We start from the raw sequence: 19,335 nt of genomic DNA on the forward strand, positions 1-19,335 counted from the left end.
CTATTTCGATCCCCACCCCACTAGGGCTGTCTGTAGCTTGCTCATCCTGTTTTCTACCCTTGATGTCACCATTAGCACATTTCTTAGATAATATCACCACCGTCAACACCCATTTGTCCTTTTGTTTATGACATCTTTGGCAGTCTCTTCTTTGCCTCCACCTATCACTGGCTCCCTATCCAGCTCTACCTGTTCCACTCCCCTCTACCAGCTTATATTTCACCTCATTTCTATTTTTCCTTTGTTATGATGAAGATTCATATGGACTTGAAATGTTAACTGTGTTCCTCTCCGCAGATACTGTCAGACCTGTTGAGCTTTTCCAGCTATTTTTGTTTTTGTTTAAAATTGGTGACCTTTGGTAAACCTGAGCCAATTAAAAATGGCAGCCAATCAGCAATGGAGAAAGAACTAAGGAATGTGAACGCATTGGAGAGAGTGTAGGAGAAATTTATGAGAATGGTTCCAGGGATGAGACACTTCAGTTATGAGGAAAGATTGGAGAAGTTTGGACTGTACTCCCTGGAGAGGAGAAGGCTAAGATAGTACTTGCTAGAAGGTTTCAAAATCATGAGGGGGCTGGTCAGAGTAGATAGGGAGAAACGCCCTGCCTGTGAATGGATCGAGAACCAGATGGAACAGTTTTAAAGTGTTTTGCAAAAGAAGCAAATGCGAGGTGAATTATTTTTTTACACAGTAATTAGTTAAGGTTTGGAATGCACTGCCTGGAAATGCGGAATTGTACAAGGCACCAGTCAGTCCACACCTAGAATACTGTGAACAATTTTGGTCCCCTTATCTAAGGAAAGATATACTGGCACTGGAGGCAGTCCAGAGAAGGTTCACTAGGTTGATCCCGGGGGATGGAGGGATTTTCTTATGAGGAGAGGTTGAACAGGTTGGGCCTGTAGTCATTGGAGTTTAGAAGAATGAGAGGCAACCTTACCGAAACATATAAGATTCTTAGGGAGCTTGGACAGTGTAGAAGCTGAGAGGTTGTTTCCCCTTATGGGAGAGTCTAGGACCAGGGGCATAATCTCAGAGTAAGGGGGCACCCATTTAAGACAGAGATGAGGAGGAATTGCTTCTCTCAGAGGCTAGTCAATCTGTGGAACTCTTTACCGCAGAGGGCTGTAGAGGCTGGGTGGTTTAGTATATTCAAGGCGGAGATAGACAGATTTTTAATCAGTAAGGGAATCAGGGGTAACAAAAACAGGAACAGAAATACCTGGAAAAACTCAGCGGGTCCGGCAGCGTCGGCGGAGAAGAAAAGAGTTGACGTTTCGAGTCCTCGTGACCCTTCGACAGAACATCTTCAACCGAACAACAGAACAGTTCTGCTCAAGGGTCACGAGGACTCGAAACGTCAACTCTTTTCTTCTCCGCCGACGCTGCCGGACCCGCTGAGTTTTTCCAGGTCATTCTGTTTTTGTTTTGGGTTTCCAGCACCCGCAGTTTGTTGCTTTTATTTAGGGACTGGAGGGTTATGGGGGAAGAGGCAGGAGGGTGGAGTTGGGGGTTATCAGGTCAGCCACGATCCCATTGAATGGCAGAGCAGACTGGATGGGCCGAATGGCCTTCTCCTGCTCCTAGGTCTTACGGCGGAGGCAGGTTGGACTGAGGGGTTCAGGAGGGCCCTGGATCATCACTTCAATGGAAACAATGTGCAGGGTGAGGGGGGAAAAAACACTAAATTAAAATGCTCAGGGAGCCAGTACAGGCACGACGGGCCGAATGGCCGCCTTCTGCACCGTCTCAATGCTGTGAACCAATCAAGCGAGGGGGTGAATGCTGCAACCAATCGGAAGCAACCAAAGCGGCCAATCAGGAACGAGGCCTGAATGGAAACGGGCCAATCAGCAGCGGGGGGCTCTGCCCTTGGCGCCGCGAGACGGCGGCCGGTCCACAGGACGGGAACCAATGGGAAGCGGGTATTGGGAGGGACTGGCGTATCGCCGAGCCAATCGGAAACAGCGGGAACTGGAGACACGTGAGGGGTTAAGCCAATGAGCGGCGGGGAGGCCGCGCAGCCGCAGTGAGGGCCTGTGGAGCGGAGCTGGAGCGGGATCCGGAGCGGGAGCGGCCATGGCGAGCGGGGAAGGAGACAATAAAAGCGCCAACCTGTTGGTCCGTGAGTTTCTGATTGTCCCGGGGGGGGAGGGCCCACCGGGGAGGGGGAGAATCTATTACAAATACCCGGGGGGCAGAGAGAGAAATAAATAAATACCCCCCCAGAGAGAGAGAGAGAGAAATACCCCCCAGAGAGAGAGAGAGAGAGAGAAATACCCCCCCAGAGAGAGAGAGAGAGAGAAATACCCCCCAGAGAGAGAGAGAGAGAGAAATACCCCCCCAGAGAGAGAGAGAGAGAGAAATACCCCCCCAGAGAGAGAGAGAGAGAAATACCCCCCCAGAGAGAGAGAGAGAGAGAAATACCCCCCCCAGAGAGAGAGAGAGAGAGAAATACCCCCCCAGAGAGAGAGAGAGAAATACCCCCCCAGAGAGAGAGAGAGAAATACCCCCCCAGAGAGAGAGAGAGAGAAATACCCCCCCAGAGAGAGAGAGAGAAATACCCCCCAGAGAGAGAGAGAGAGAAATACCCCCCCAGAGAGAGAGAGAGAAATACCCCCCAGAGAGAGAGAGAGAGAGAAATACCCCCCCAGAGAGAGAGAGAGAGAGAAATACCCCCCCAGAGAGAGAGAGAGAGAGAAATACCCCCCCAGAGAGAGAGAGAGAGAGAAATACCCCCCCAGAGAGAGAGAGAGAGAGAAATACCCCCCCAGAGAGAGAGAGAGAGAGAAATACCCCCCCAGAGAGAGAGAGAGAGAGAAATACCCCCCCAGAGAGAGAGAGAGAGAGAAATACCCCCCCAGAGAGAGAGAGAGAGAGAGAAATACCCCCCCAGAGAGAGAGAGAGAGAAATACCCCCCCAGAGAGAGAGAGAGAGAAATACCCCCCCAGAGAGAGAGAGAGAGAAATACCCCCCCAGAGAGAGAGAGAGAGAAATACCCCCCCAGAGAGAGAGAGAGAGAAATACCCCCCCAGAGAGAGAGAGAGAGAAATACCCCCCCAGAGAGAGAGAGAGAGAGAAATACCCCCCCAGAGAGAGAGAGAGAGAGAAATACCCCCCCAGAGAGAGAGAGAGAGAAATACCCCCCCAGAGAGAGAGAGAGAGAGAAATACCCCCCCAGAGAGAGAGAGAGAGAAATACCCCCCCAGAGAGAGAGAGAGAGAGAAATACCCCCCCAGAGAGAGAGAGAGAGAAATACCCCCCCAGAGAGAGAGAGAGAGAGAAATACCCCCCCAGAGAGAGAGAGAGAGAAATACCCCCCCAGAGAGAGAGAGAGAAATACCCCCCCAGAGAGAGAGACAGAGAGAGAAATACCCCCCCAGAGAGAGAGAGAGAGAGAAATACCCCCCCAGAGAGAGAGAAATACCCCCCCAGAGAGAGAGAAATACCCCCCCAGAGAGAGAGAGAGAGAAATACCCCCCCAGAGAGAGAGAGAAATACCCCCCCAGAGAGAGAGAAATACCCCCCCAGAGAGAGAGAGAGAGAGAGAGAGAAATACCCCCCCAGAGAGAGAGAGAGAGAAATACCCTCCCAGAGAGAGAGAGAAATACCCCCCCAGAGAGAGAGAGAGAGAAATACCCCCCCCAGAGAGAGAGAGAGAGAAATACCCCCCCAGAGAGAGAGAGAGAGAAATACCCCCCCAGAGAGAGAGAGAGAGAGAAATACCCCCCCAGAGAGAGAGAGAGAGAAATACCCCCCCAGAGAGAGAGAGAGAGAAATACCCCCCCAGAGAGAGAGAGAGAGAGAAATACCCCCCAGAGAGAGAGAGAGAGAGAAATACCCCCCCAGAGAGAGAGAGAGAGAAATACCCCCCCAGAGAGAGAGAGAGAGAAATACCCCCCCAGAGAGAGAGAGAGAGAAATACCCCCCCAGAGAGAGAGAGAGAGAAATACCCCCCCAGAGAGAGAGAGAGAGAAATACCCCCCCAGAGAGAGAGAGAGAGAAATACCCCCCCAGAGAGAGAGAGAGAGAGAGAGAAATACCCCCCCAGAGAGAGAGAGAGAGAGAAATACCCCCCCAGAGAGAGAGAGAGAGAAATACCCCCCCAGAGAGAGAGAGAGAGAAATACCCCCCCAGAGAGAGAGAGAGAGAAATACCCCCCCAGAGAGAGAGAGAGAAATACCCCCCCAGAGAGAGAGAGAGAGAGAATACCCCCCCAGAGAGAGAGAGAGAGAGAAATACCCCCCCAGAGAGAGAGAGAGAGAATACCCCCCCAGAGAGAGAGAGAGAGAGAAATACCCCCCCAGAGAGAGAGAGAGAGAGAAATACCCCCCCAGAGAGAGAGAGAGAGAGAAATACCCCCCCAGAGAGAGAGAGAGAGAAATACCCCCCCAGAGAGAGAGAGAGAGAAATACCCCCCCAGAGAGAGAGAGAGAGAGAAATACCCCCCCAGAGAGAGAGAGAGAGAGAAATACCCCCCCAGAGAGAGAGAGAGAAATACCCCCCCAGAGAGAGAGAGAGAGAAATACCCCCCCAGAGAGAGAGAGAGAGAGAGAAATACCCCCCCAGAGAGAGAGAGAGAAATACCCCCCCAGAGAGAGAGAGAGAAATACCCCCCCAGAGAGAGAGAGAGAGAAATACCCCCCCAGAGAGAGAGAGAGAGAAATACCCCCCCAGAGAGAGAGAGAGAGAAATACCCCCCCAGAGAGAGAGAGAGAGAAATACCCCCCCAGAGAGAGAGAGAGAGAGAAATACCCCCCCAGAGAGAGAGAGAGAGAAATACCCCCCCAGAGAGAGAGAGAGAGAAATACCCCCCCAGAGAGAGAGAGAGAGAGAGAAATACCCCCCCAGAGAGAGAGAGAGAGAGAAATACCCCCCCAGAGAGAGAGAGAGAGAGAAATACCCCCCCAGAGAGAGAGAGAGAGAGAAATACCCCCCCAGAGAGAGAGAGAGAGAAATACCCCCCCAGAGAGAGAGAGAGAGAAATACCCCCCCAGAGAGAGAGAGAGAGAGAGAAATACCCCCCCAGAGAGAGAGAGAGAGAGAAATACCCCCCCAGAGAGAGAGAGAGAGAGAAATACCCCCCCAGAGAGAGAGAGAGAGAAATACCCCCCCAGAGAGAGAGAGAGAGAGAAATACCCCCCCAGAGAGAGAGAGAGAGAAATACCCCCCCCAGAGAGGAGAGAGAGAGAAATACCCCCCCAGAGAGAGAGAGAGAGAGAGAAATACCCCCCCAGAGAGAGAGAGAGAGAAATACCCCCCCAGAGAGAGAGAGAGAAATACCCCCCCAGAGAGAGAGAGAGAGAGAAATACCCCCCCAGAGAGAGAGAGAGAGAGAAATACCCCCCAGAGAGAGAAATACCCCCCCAGAGAGAGAGAGAGAGAAATACCCCCCCCAGAGAGAGAGAGAGAGAGAAATACCCCCCAGAGAGAGAGAGAGAGAGAAATACCCCCCCAGAGAGAGAGAGAGAGAAATACCCCCCCCAGAGAGAGAGAGAGAGAAATACCCCCCCCAGAGAGAGAGAGAGAGAGAGAAATACCCCCCCAGAGAGAGAGAGAGAGAAATACCCCCCCAGAGAGAGAGAAAGAGAAATACCCCCCCAGAGAGAGAGAGAGAGAAATACCCCCCAGAGAGAGAGAGAGAGAGAGAAATACCCCCCCAGAGAGAGAGAAAGGGAGAGAAATACCCCCCCAGAGAGAGAGAGAGAGAAATACCCCCCCAGAGAGAGAGAAAGAGAGAGAAATACCCCCCCAGAGAGAGAGAGAGAGAGAGAAATACCCCCCCAGAGAGAGAAATACCCCCCCAGAGAGAGAGAGAGAGAAATACCCCCCCAGAGAGAGAGAGAGAGAAATACCCCCCCAGAGAGAGAGAGAGAAATACCCCCCCAGAGAGAGAGAGAGAGAAATACCCCCCCAGAGAGAGAGAGAGAGAAATACCCCCCCAGAGAGAGAGAGAGAGAAATACCCCCCCAGAGAGAGAGAGAGAGAAATACCCCCCCAGAGAGAGAGAGAGAGAAATACCCCCCCAGAGAGAGAGAGAGAAATACCCCCCCAGAGAGAGAGAGAGAGAAATACCCCCCCAGAGAGAGAGAGAGAGAAATACCCCCCCAGAGAGAGAGAGAGAAATACCCCCCCAGAGAGAGAGAGAGAGAAATACCCCCCCAGAGAGAGAGAGAGAGAGAAATACCCCCCCAGAGAGAGAGAGAGAAATACCCCCCCAGAGAGAGAGAGAGAAATACCCCCCCAGAGAGAGAGAGAAATACCCCCCCAGAGAGAGAGAGAGAGGGAAATACCCCCCCAGAGAGAGAGAGAGAGAAATACCCCCCCAGAGAGAGAGAGAGAAATACCCCCCCAGAGAGAGAGAGAGAGAGAAATACCCCCCCAGAGAGAGAGAGAAATACCCCCCCAGAGAGAGAGAGAGAGAAATACCCCCCCCAGAGAGAGAGAGAGAGAGAAATACCCCCCCAGAGAGAGAGAGAAATACCCCCCCAGAGAGAGAGAGAGAGAAATACCCCCCCCAGAGAGAGAGAGAGAGAGAAATACCCCCCCAGAGAGAGAGAGAGAGAGAAATACCCCCCCAGAGAGAGAGAGAAATACCCCCCAGAGAGAGAGAGAAATACCCCCCCAGAGAGAGAGAAAGAGAGAAATACCCCCCCAGAGAGAGAGAGAAATACCCCCCCAGAGAGAGAGAGAAATACCCCCCCAGAGAGAGAGAAAGAGAGAGAAATACCCCCCCAGAGAGAGAGAGAAATACCCCCCCAGAGAGAGAGAGAGAGAAATACCCCCCCAGAGAGAGAGAGAGAGAGAAATACCCCCCCAGAGAGAGAGAGAGAGAAATACCCCCCCAGAGAGAGAGAGAGAGAAATACCCCCCCAGAGAGAGAGAGAGAGAGAAATACCCCCCCAGAGAGAGAGAGAGAAATACCCCCCCAGAGAGAGAGAGAGAGAGAAATACCCCCCCAGAGAGAGAGAGAAATACCCCCCCAGAGAGAGAGAGAAATACCCCCCCAGAGAGAGAGAGAAATACCCCCCCAGAGAGAGAGAGAAATACCCCCCCAGAGAGAGAGAGAAATACCCCCCCAGAGAGAGAGAGAAATACCCCCCCAGAGAGAGAGAGAAATACCCCCCCAGAGAGAGAGAGAAATACCCCCCCAGAGAGAGAGAGAAATACCCCCCCAGAGAGAGAGAGAAATACCCCCCCAGAGAGAGAGAGAAATACCCCCCCAGAGAGAGAGAGAAATACCCCCCCAGAGAGAGAAATACCCCCCCAGAGAGAGAAATACCCCCCCAGAGAGAGAAATACCCCCCCAGAGAGAGAGAGAGAGAAATACCCCCCAGAGAGAGAGAGAGAGAGAAATACCCCCCCCCAGAGAGAGAGAGAGAGAAATACCCCCCCAGAGAGAGAGAGAGAAATACCCCCCCAGAGAGAGAGAGAAATACCCCCCCAGAGAGAGAGAGAAATACCCCCCCAGAGAGAGAGAGAAATACCCCCCCAGAGAGAGAGAGAAATACCCCCCCAGAGAGAGAGAGAAATACCCCCCCAGAGAGAGAGAGAAATACCCCCCCAGAGAGAGAGAGAAATACCCCCCCAGAGAGAGAGAGAAATACCCCCAGAGAGAGAGAGAAATACCCCCCAGAGAGAGAGAGAGAGAGAAATACCCCCCCAGAGAGAGAGAGAGAGAGAAATACCCCCCCAGAGAGAGAGAGAGATATACCCCCCCAGAGAGAGAGAGAGAAATACCCCCCCAGAGAGAGAGAGAGAGAAATACCCCCCCAGAGAGAGAGAGAGAAATACCCCCCCAGAGAGAGAGAGAGAAATACCCCCCCAGAGAGAGAGAGAGAGAAATACCCCCCCAGAGAGAGAGAGAGAGAAATACCCCCCCAGAGAGAGAGAGAGAGAGAGAAATACCCCCCCAGAGAGAGAGAGAGAAATACCCCCCCCAGAGAGAGAGAGAAATACCCCCCCATGGAGAGAGAGAGAGAGAAATACCCCCCCAGAGAGAGAGAGAGAGAGAGAAATACCCCCCAGAGAGAGAGAGAGAGAGAGAGAGAAATACCCCCCCAGAGAGAGAGAGAAATACCCCCCCAGAGAGAGAGAGAGAGAAATACCCCCCAGAGAGAGAGAGAGAGAGAAATACCCCCCCAGAGAGAGAGAGAGAGAAATACCCCCCCAGAGAGAGAGAGAAATACCCCCCCAGAGAGAGAGAGAGAGAGAAATACCCCCCCAGAGAGAGAGAGAGAGAAATACCCCCCCAGAGAGAGAGAGAGAGAAATACCCCCCCAGAGAGAGAGAGAGAGAGAGAAATACCCCCCGAGAGAGAGAGAGAGAGAAATACGCCCCCAGAGAGAGAGAGAGAGAGAGAAATACCCCCCCAGAGAGAGAGAGAGAGAGAAATACCCCCCAGAGAGAGAGAGAGAGAGAAATACCCCCCAGAGAGAGAGAGAGAGAGAAATACCCCCCCAGAGAGAGAGAGAGAAATACCCCCCCAGAGAGAGAGAGAGAAATACCCCCCCAGAGAGAGAGAGAGAAATACCCCCCCAGAGAGAGAGAGAGAGAGAAATACCCCCCCAGAGAGAGAGAGAGAGAAATACCCCCCCAGAGAGAGAGAGAGAGAAATACCCCCCCAGAGAGAGAGAGAGAGAAATACCCCCCCAGAGAGAGAGAGAGAGAAATACCCCCCCAGAGAGAGAGAGAGAGAGAGAAATACCCCCCCAGAGAGAGAGAGAGAAGAGAGAAATACCCCCCCCAGAGAGAGAGAGAGAGAGAGAGAAATACCCCCCCAGAGAGAGAGAGAGAGGGAAATACCCCCCCAGAGAGAGAGAGAGAGAGAAATACCCCCCCAGAGAGAGAGAGAGAGAAATACCCCCCCAGAGAGAGAGAGAGAGAAATACCCCCCCAGAGAGAGAGAGAGAGAAATACCCCCCCAGAGAGAGAGAGAAATACCCCCCCATGGAGAGAGAGAGAGAAATACCCCCCCAGAGAGAGAGAGAGAGAAATACCCCCCCAGAGAGAGAGAGAGAGAAATACCCCCCCAGAGAGAGAGAGAAATACCCCCCCAGAGAGAGAGAGAAATACCCCCCCATGGAGAGAGAGAGAGAAATACCCCCCCATGGAGAGAGAGAGAGAAATACCCCCCCATGGAGAGAGAGAGAGAAATACCCCCCCAGAGAGAGAGAAATACCCCCCCAGAGAGAGAGAGAGAGAAATACCCCCCATGGAGAGAGAGAGAGAAATACCCCCCATGGAGAGAGAGAGAGAAATACCCCCCCAGAGAGAGAGAGAGAGAAATACCCCCCCATGGAGAGAGAGAGAGAAATACCCCCCCAGAGAGAGAGAGAGAGAAATACCCCCCCATGGAGAGAGAGAGAGAAATACCCCCCCATGGAGAGAGAGAGAGAAATACCCCCCCAGAGAGAGAGAGAGAGAAATACCCCCCCCAGAGAGAGAGAGAGAGAGAAATACCCCCCCAGAGAGAGAGAGAGAGAAATACCCCCCATGGAGAGAGAGAGAAATACCCTCCCAGAGAGAGAGAGAGAAATACCCTCCCAGAGAGAGAGAGAAATACCCCCCCAGAGAGAGAGAGAAATACCCCCCCATGGAGAGAGAGAAATACCCCCCCAGAGAGAGAGAGAGAGAAATACCCCCCCAGAGAGAGAGAAATACCCCCCACGGAGAGAGAGAGAAATACCCCCCCAGAGAGAGAGAGAGAGAGAGAAATACCCCCCCAGAGAAATACCCCCATGGAGAGAGAGAGAGAAATACCCCCCCAGAGAAATACCCCCATGGAGAGAGAGAGAGAAATACCCCCCCAGAGAAATATCCCCCATGGAGAGAGAGAGAAATACCCCCCCAGAGAAATATCCCCCATGGAGAGAGAGAGAGAGAGAGAGAGAAATACCCCCCCAGAGAAATATCCCCCATGGAGAGAGAGAGAGAAATACCCCCCCCAGAGAAATATCCCCCATGGAGAGAGAGAGAGAAATACCCCCCCAGAGAAATATCCCCCATGGAGAGAGAGAGAGAAATACCCCCCCAGAGAGAGAGAGAAATACCCCCCCAGAGAAATATCCCCCATGGAGAGAGAGAGAAATACCCCCCATGGAGAGAGAGAGAGAGAAATACCCCCCATGGAGAGAGAGAGAGAGAAATACCCCCCCAGAGAGAGAGAGAGAAATACCCCCCCAGAGAGAGAGAGAGAGAGAAATACCCCCCCAGAGAGAGAGAGAGAGAGAAATACCCCCCCAGAGAGAGAGAGAAATACCCCCCCAGAGAGAGAGAGAGAGAAATACCCCCCCAGAGAGAGAGAGAGAGAAATACCCCCCCAGAGAGAGAGAGAAATACCCCCCCAGAGAGAGAGAGAAATACCCCCCCAGAGAGAGAGAGAGAGAAATACCCCCCCAGAGAGAGAGAGAGAGAAATACCCCCCCAGAGAGAGAGAGAAATACCCCCCCAGAGAGAGAGAGAAATACCCCCCCAGAGAGAGAGAAAGAGAGAAATACCCCCCCAGAGAGAGAGAGAAATACCCCCCCAGAGAGAGAGAGAAATACCCCCCCAGAGAGAGAGAAAGAGAGAGAAATACCCCCCCAGAGAGAGAGAGAAATACCCCCCCAGAGAGAGAGAGAGAGAAATACCCCCCCAGAGAGAGAGAGAGAGAAATACCCCCCCAGAGAGAGAGAGAGAGAAATACCCCCCCAGAGAGAGAGAGAGAGAAATACCCCCCCAGAGAGAGAGAGAGAGAGAAATACCCCCCAGAGAGAGAGAGAGAGAGAAATACCCCCCCAGAGAGAGAGAGAGAGAGAAATACCCCCCCAGAGAGAGAGAGAAATACCCCCCCAGAGAGAGAGAGAAATACCCCCCCAGAGAGAGAGAGAAATACCCCCCCAGAGAGAGAGAGAAATACCCCCCCAGAGAGAGAGAGAAATACCCCCCCAGAGAGAGAGAGAAATACCCCCCCAGAGAGAGAGAGAGAGAAATACCCCCCCAGAGAGAGAGAAATACCCCCCCAGAGAGAGAGAGAGAGAAATACCCCCCCAGAGAGAGAGAGAGAGAGAAATACCCCCCCAGAGAGAGAGAGAGAGAGAAATACCCCCCCCCCCAGAGAGAGAGAGAGAGAAATACCCCCCCAGAGAGAGAGAGAGAGAGAGAGAAATACCCCCCCAGAGAGAGAGAGAGAGAGAGAGAAATACCCCCCCAGAGAGAGAGAGAAATACCCCCCCAGAGAGAGAGAGAAATACCCCCCCAGAGAGAGAGAGAAATACCCCCCCAGAGAGAGAGAGAAATACCCCCCCAGAGAGAGAGAGAGAGAGAAATACCCCCCCAGAGAGAGAGAGAGAGAGAAATACCCCCCCAGAGAGAGAGAGAGAGAGAAATACCCCCCCAGAGAGAGAGAGAGAGAGAGAAATACCCCCCCAGAGAGAGAGAGAGAGAGAAATACCCCCCCAGAGAGAGAGAGAGAGAAATACCCCCCCAGAGAGAGAGAGAGAAATACCCCCCCAGAGAGAGAGAGAGAGAAATACCCCCCCAGAGAGAGAGAGAGAAATACCCCCCAGAGAGAGAGAGAGAGAGAGAGAGAAATACCCCCCCAGAGAGAGAGAGAGAAATACCCCCCCAGAGAGAGAGAGAAATACCCCCCATGGAGAGAGAGAGAGAGAAATACCCCCCCAGAGAGAGAGAGAGAGAGAAATACCCCCCAGAGAGAGAGAGAGAAATACCCCCCAGAGAGAGAGAGAAATACCCCCCCAGAGAGAGAGAGAGAGAAATACCCCCCCAGAGAGAGAGAGAGAGAGAGAAATACCCCCCCAGAGAGAGAGAGAGAGAAATACCCCCCCAGAGAGAGAGAGAGAGAAATACCCCCCCAGAGAGAGAGAGAGAAATACCCCCCCAGAGAGAGAGAGAGAGAGAAATACCCCCCCAGAGAGAGAGAGAGAGAGAGAGAAATACCCCCCCAGAGAGAGAGAGAGAGAGAGAAATACCCCCCCAGAGAGAGAGAGAGAGAAATACGCCCCCAGAGAGAGAGAGAGAGAGAGAGAGAAATACCCCCCCCAGAGAGAGAGAGAGAGAGAAATACCCCCCAGAGAGAGAGAGAGAGAAATACCCCCCCAGAGAGAGAGAGAGAGAGAAATACCCCCCCAGAGAGAGAGAGAGAGAGAAATACCCCCCCAGAGAGAGAGAGAGAGAGAAATACCCCCCCAGAGAGAGAGAGAGAGAGAGAAATACCCCCCCAGAGAGAGAGAGAGAAATACCCCCCCAGAGAGAGAGAGAGAAATACCCCCCCAGAGAGAGAGAGAGAGAAATACCCCCCCAGAGAGAGAGAGAGAGAAATACCCCCCCAGAGAGAGAGAGAGAGAAATACCCCCCCAGAGAGAGAGAGAGAGAAATACCCCCCCAGAGAGAGAGAGAGAGAGAGAAATACCCCCCCAGAGAGAGAGAGAGAAGAGAGAAATACCCCCCCCAGAGAGAGAGAGAGAGAGAGAAATACCCCCCAGAGAGAGAGAGAGAGAAATACCCCCCCAGAGAGAGAGAGAGAGAGATACCCCCCCAGAGAGAGAGAGAGAGAGAAATACCCCCCCAGAGAGAGAGAGAGAGAAATACCCCCCCAGAGAGAGAGAGAGAGAAATACCCCCCCAGAGAGAGAGAGAAATACCCCCCATGGAGAGAGAGAGAGAAATACCCCCCCAGAGAGAGAGAGAGAGAAATACCCCCCCAGAGAGAGAGAGAGAGAAATACCCCCCCAGAGAGAGAGAGAAATACCCCCCCATGGAGAGAGAGAGAGAAATACCCCCCCAGAGAGAGAGAGAGAGAAATACCCCCCCATGGAGAGAGAGAGAGAAATACCCCCCCAGAGAGAGAGAGAGAGAAATACGCCCCCAGAGAGAGAGAGAGAGAGAGAGAGAAATACCCCCCCAGAGAGAGAGAGAGAGAGAAATACCCCCCAGAGAGAGAGAGAGAGAAATACCCCCCCCGAGAGAGAGAGAGAGAGAAATACCCCCCCAGAGAGAGAGAGAGAGAGAAATACCCCCCCAGAGAGAGAGAGAGAGAGAAATACCCCCCCAGAGAGAGAGAGAAATACCCCCCCAGAGAGAGAGAGAAATACCCCCCCAGAGAGAGAGAGAAATACCCCCCCAGAGAGAGAGAGAAATACCCCCCCAGAGAGAGAGAGAAATACCCCCCCAGAGAGAGAGAGAAATACCCCCCCAGAGAGAGAGAGAGAGAAATACCCCCCCAGAGAGAGAGAAATACCCCCCCAGAGAGAGAGAGAGAGAAATACCCCCCCAGAGAGAGAGAGAGAGAGAAATACCCCCCCAGAGAGAGAGAGAGAGAGAAATACCCCCCCCCCCCAGAGAGAGAGAGAGAGAAATACCCCCCCAGAGAGAGAGAGAGAGAGAGAGAAATACCCCCCCAGAGAGAGAGAGAGAGAGAGAGAAATACCCCCCCAGAGAGAGAGAGAGAGAAATACCCCCCCAGAGAGAGAGAGAAATACCCCCCCAGAGAGAGAGAGAAATACCCCCCCAGAGAGAGAGAGAAATACCCCCCCAGAGAGAGAGAGAAATACCCCCCCAGAGAGAGAGAGAGAGAGAAATACCCCCCCAGAGAGAGAGAGAGAGAGAAATACCCCCCCAGAGAGAGAGAGAGAGAGAGAAATACCCCCCCAGAGAGAGAGAGAGAGAGAGAAATACCCCCCAGAGAGAGAGAGAGAGAAATACCCCCCCAGAGAGAGAGAGAGAGAAATACCCCCCCAGAGAGAGAGAGAGAAATACCCCCCCAGAGAGAGAGAGAGAGAGAGAGAGAAATACCCCCCCAGAGAGAGAGAGAGAGAAATACCCCCCCAGAGAGAGAGAGAAATACCCCCCATGGAGAGAGAGAGAGAGAAATACCCCCCCAGAGAGAGAGAGAGAGAGAAATACCCCCCAGAGAGAGAGAGAGAAATACCCCCCAGAGAGAGAGAGAAATACCCCCCCAGAGAGAGAGAGAGAGAAATACCCCCCCAGAGAGAGAGAGAGAGAGAGAAATACCCCCCCAGAGAGAGAGAGAGAGAAATACCCCCCCAGAGAGAGAGAGAGAGAAATACCCCCCCAGAGAGAGAGAGAGAAATACCCCCCCAGAGAGAGAGAGAGAGAGAAATACCCCCCCAGAGAGAGAGAGAGAGAGAGAGAAATACCCCCCCAGAGAGAGAGAGAGAGAGAGAAATACCCCCCCAGAGAGAGAGAGAGAGAAATACGCCCCCAGAGAGAGAGAGAGAGAGAGAGAGAAATACCCCCCCAGAGAGAGAGAGAGAGAGAAATACCCCCCAGAGAGAGAGAGAGAGAGAAATACCCCCCAGAGAGAGAGAGAGAGAAATACCCCCCCAGAGAGAGAGAGAGAGAGAAATACCCCCCCAGAGAGAGAGAGAGAAATACCCCCCCAGAGAGAGAGAGAGAGAGAAATACCCCCCCAGAGAGAGAGAGAGAGAGAGAAATACCCCCCCAGAGAGAGAGAGAGAAATACCCCCCCAGAGAGAGAGAGAGAAATACCCCCCCAGAGAGAGAGAGAGAGAAATACCCCCCCAGAGAGAGAGAGAGAGAAATACCCCCCCAGAGAGAGAGAGAGAGAAATACCCCCCCAGAGAGAGAGAGAGAGAAATACCCCCCCCAGAGAGAGAGAGAGAGAGAGAAATACCCCCCCAGAGAGAGAGAGAGAAGAGAGAAATACCCCCCCCAGAGAGAGAGAGAGAGAGAGAGAAATACCCCCCAGAGAGAGAGAGAGAGAGAAATACCCCCCCAGAGAGAGAGAGAGAGAGATACCCCCCCAGAGAGAGAGAGAGAGAGAAATACCCCCCCAGAGAGAGAGAGAGAGAAATACCCCCCCAGAGAGAGAGAGAGAGAAATACCCCCCCAGAGAGAGAGAGAAATACCCCCCATGGAGAGAGAGAGAGAAATACCCCCCCAGAGAGAGAGAGAGAGAAATACCCCCCCAGAGAGAGAGAGAGAGAAATACCCCCCCAGAGAGAGAGAGAAATACCCCCCCATGGAGAGAGAGAGAGAAATACCCCCCCAGAGAGAGAGAGAGAGAAATACCCCCCCATGGAGAGAGAGAGAGAAATACCCCCCCAGAGAGAGAGAAATACCCCCCCCGAGAGAGAGAGAGAGAAATACCCCCCCCGAGAGAGAGAGAGAGAAATACCCCCCCATGGAGAGAGAGAGAGAAATACCCCCCCATGGAGAGAGAGAGAGAAATACCCCCCCAGAGAGAGAGAGAGAGAAATACCCCCCCATGGAGAGAGAGAGAGAGAGAAATACCCCCCCAGAGAGAGAGAGAGAGAGAAATACCCCCCCATGGAGAGAGAGAGAGAAATACCCCCCCATGGAGAGAGAGAGAGAAATACCCCCCCAGAGAGAGAGAGAGAGAAATACCCCCCCAGAGAGAGAGAGAGAGAAATACCCCCCCAGAGAGAGAGAGAGAGAAATACCCCCCATGGAGAGAGAGAGAGAAATACCCTCCCAGAGAGAGAGAGAGAAATACCCTCCCAGAGAGAGAGAGAAATACCCCCCCAGAGAGAGAGAGAAATACCCCCCCCATGGAGAGAGAGAAATACCCCCCCAGAGAGAGAGAGAGAGAAATACCCCCCCAGAGAGAGAGAAATACCCCCCACGGAGAGAGAGAGAAATACCCCCCCAGAGAGAGAGAGAGAGAGAGAAATACCCCCCAGAGAAATACCCCCATGGAGAGAGAGAGAGAAATACCCCCCCAGAGAAATACCCCCATGGAGAGAGAGAGAGAAATACCCCCCCAGAGAAATATCCCCCATGGAGAGAGAGAGAGAGAGAGAGAGAAATACCCCCCCAGAGAAATATCCCCCATGGAGAGAGAGAGAGAAATACCCCCCCCCAGAGAAATATCCCCCATGGAGAGAGAGAGAGAAATACCCCCCCAGAGAAATATCCCCCATGGAGAGAGAGAGAGAAATACCCCCCCAGAGAGAGAGAGAAATACCCCCCCAGAGAAATATCCCCCATGGAGAGAGAGAGAAATACCCCCCATGGAGAGAGAGAGAGAGAAATACCCCCCATGGAGAGAGAGAGAGAGAAATACCCCCCATGGAGAGAGAGAGAGAGAAATACCCCCCATGGAGAGAGAGAGAGAGAAATACCCCCCATGGAGAGAGAGAGAGAGAAATACCCCCCATGGAGAGAGAGAGAGAGAAATACCCCCCATGGAGAGAGAGAGAGAGAGAAATACCCCCCATGGAGAGAGAGAGAGAGAAATACCCCCCACGGAGAGAGAGAGAGAGAGAAATACCCCCACGGAGAGAGAGAGAGAGAAATACCCCCCATGGAGAGAGAAATAACCCCCATGGAGAGAGAGAAATACCCCCCCATGGAGAGGGAGAGAGAGAAATACCCCCCATGGAGAGAGAGAAATACCCCCCATGGAGAGAGAGAGAGAAATACCCCCCATGGAGAGAGAGAGCGAAATACCCCCCCATGGAGAGAGAGAGCGAAATACCCCCCCATGGAGAGAGAGAGTGAAATACCCCCCCATGGAGAGAGAGAGCGAAATACCCCCCCATGGAGAGAGAGAGCGAAATACCCCCCCCATGGAGAGAGAGAGCGAAATACCCCCCCATGGAGAGAGAGAGCGAAATACCCCCCCATGGAGAGAGAGAGAAATACCCCCCCATGGAGAGAGAGAGAGAAATACCCCCCATGGAGAGAGAAATACCCCCCCCATGGAGAGAGAGAGAAATACCCCCCCCCATGGAGAGAGAGAGAGAGAAATACCCCCCCATGGAGAGAGAGAGAGAGAAATACCCCCCCCCCATGGAGAGAGAGAGAGAAATACCCACCCATAGAGAGAGAGAAATACCCCCCCATGGAGAGAGAGAGAAATACCCCCCCCATGGAGAGAGAGAGAAATACCCCCCCATGGAGAGAGAGAGAAATACCCCCCCATGGAGGGAGAGAGAGAAATACCCCCCATGGAGAGAGAGAAATACCCCCCATGGAGAGAGAGAAATACCCCCCATGGAGAGAGAGAGAAATACCCCCCATGGAGAGAGAGAGAAATACCCCCCATGGAGAGAGAGAGAAATACCCCCCATGGAGAGAGAGAGAAATACCCCCCATGGAGAGAGAGAGAAATACCCCCCATGGAGAGAGAGAGAAATACCCTCCAGAGAGAGAGAGAGAAATACCCCCCATGGAGAGAGAGAGAGAAATACCCCCCCCCCATGGACAGAGAGAGAGTAATACCCCCCCCATGGAGAGAGAGAGAGAAATACCCCCCCATGGAGAGAGAGAGAGAAATACCCCCCATGGAGAGAGAGAGAGAAATACCCCCCATGGAGAGAGCGAGAGAGAAATACCCCCCATGGAGAGAGCGAGAGAGAAATACCCCCCATGGAGAGAGCGAGAGAGAAATACCCCCCATGGAGAGAGCGAGAGAGAAATACCCCCCATGGAGAGAGAGAGAGAGAAATACCCCCCCCCCATGGAGAGAGAGAGAGAAATACCCCCCCCCCATGGAGAGAGAGAGAGAAATACTCCCCCATGGAGAGAGAAATACTCCCCCATGGAGAGAGAAATACTCCCCCATGGAGAGAGAAATACTCCCCCATGGAGAGAGAAATACTCCCCCATGGAGAGAGAAATATTCCCCCATGGAGAGAGAGAGAGAGAGAAATACCCCCCCATGGAGAGAGTGAGAGAGAGAAATACCCCCCATGGAGAGAGAGAAATACCCCCCCATGGAGGGAGAGAGAGAGAGAAATAGCCCCCCATGAAGGGAGAGAAATACCCCCCCCATGGAGCGAGAGCGAGAAATACCCCCCCCAGAGAGCGAGAAATACCCATTCTCCTCCCCCCCCCCCCCCCCCCCCCCCCCTCCCCCCCATGGAGAGAGAGAGAAATACCCCCCCCATGGAGAGAGAGAGAGAAAAATACCCCCCCATCAAGAGAGAAATATCCCCCCCAATGGAGAGAGAAATACCCCCCCCATGGAGAGCGAGAAATACCCCCCCCATGGAGAGCGAGAAATACCCCCCCCATGGAGAGTGAGAAATACCCCCCCCATGGAGAGTGAGAAATACCCCCCCCATGGAGAGTGAGAAATACCCCCCCCATGGAGAGTGAGAAATACCCCCCCCATGGAGAGTGAGAAATACCCCCCCCCATGGAGAGAGAGAGAAATACCCCCCCCCCATGGAGAGAGAGAGAGAAAAATACCCCCCCATCAAGAGAGAATTATCCCCCCCCAATGGAGAGAGAAATACCCCCCCCATGGAGAGCGAGAAATACCCCCCCCATGGAGAGCGAGAAATACCCCCCCCATGGAGAGTGAGAAATACCCCCCCCCATGGAGAGTGAGAAATACCCCCCCCCCATGGAGAGAGAGAGAAATACCCCCCCATGGAGAGAGAGAGAGAAATACCCCCACCCATGGAGAGAGAGAGAGAAAAATACCCCCCCATCAAGAGAGAAATCCCCCCCCCCCCCCCCATGGAGAGAGAGAAATATCCCCCCCCAATGGAGAGAGAAATACCCCCCCCATGGAGAGCGAGAAATACCCCCCCCCATGGAGAGTGAGAAATACCCCCCCCCCCCCATGGAGAGCGAGAAATATCCCCCCCCAGAGAGAGAGAGAAAAAAATACCCCCCCCCCCCCAGAGAGAGAGAAATACCCCCACAGAGAGAGAGGGAGAGAGAAATATCCCCCTCCCCCGAGAGAGGGAGAAAGAAATACCTCCCCCCACCCGCTCCGTCTCCCTCCCATCTTCCGTCTCCCCCCCATCTTCCCTCCCCCCCCAATGGAGAGAGAGAAATATCCCCCCCAATGGAGAGAGAAAAATACCCCCCCCCATGGAGAGCGAGAAATACCCCCCCCAGAGAGAGAGAGAAAAAAATACCCCCCCTCCCCAGAGAGAGAGAAATACCCCCACAGAGAGAGAGGGAGAGAGAAATATCCCCCTCCCCTGAGAGAGGGAGAAAGAAATACCTCCCCCCACCCGCTCCGTCTCCCTCCCATCTTCCCTTCCCCCCCAATGGAGAGAGAGAAATATCCCCCCCAATGGAGAGAGAAAAATACCCCCCCCATGGAGAGCGAGAAATACCCCCCCCCAGAGAGAGAGAAAAAAATACCCCCCCCCCCCCCCCCCCCGCCGAGAGAGAGAAATACCCCCACAGAGAGAGAGGGAGAGAGAAATATCCCCCTCCCCTGAGAGAGGGAGAAAGAAATACCTCCCCCCCACCCGCTCCGTCTCCCTCCCATCTTCCGTCTCCCCCCCATCTTCCCTTCCCCCCACACCCCCCCCCCCCCAATCTTCCCTCCCTCCCTTTCTTCCCCTCCCCCCCATT

General features: G+C 53.4%; 1 protein-coding gene across 3 annotated transcripts in view; it reads left to right on the forward strand.

Annotated features, from left to right (window-relative positions):
- The first annotated feature begins 1,996 nt into the window (after positions 1-1,996).
- The window catches only part of arl6ip1 (ADP-ribosylation factor-like 6 interacting protein 1), a 32,079-nt gene continuing 14,740 nt past the window's right edge, over positions 1,997-19,335 (forward strand). The window contains exon 1 of one of the 3 annotated variants that reach the window (XM_041207225.1): positions 1,997-2,127. In XM_041207225.1, coding sequence (XP_041063159.1) covers positions 2,086-2,127 — 42 coding nt within the window. In that variant the 5' untranslated portion in view covers positions 1,997-2,085. The remainder of the gene's footprint in view (positions 2,128-19,335) is intronic. The other 2 variants (XM_041207226.1, XM_041207224.1) reach the window with 2 other exon arrangements.

Source organism: Carcharodon carcharias, chromosome 15, assembly GCF_017639515.1.
Source record: "Carcharodon carcharias isolate sCarCar2 chromosome 15, sCarCar2.pri, whole genome shotgun sequence".
Classification (NCBI taxonomy): Eukaryota; Metazoa; Chordata; class Chondrichthyes; order Lamniformes; family Lamnidae; genus Carcharodon; species Carcharodon carcharias.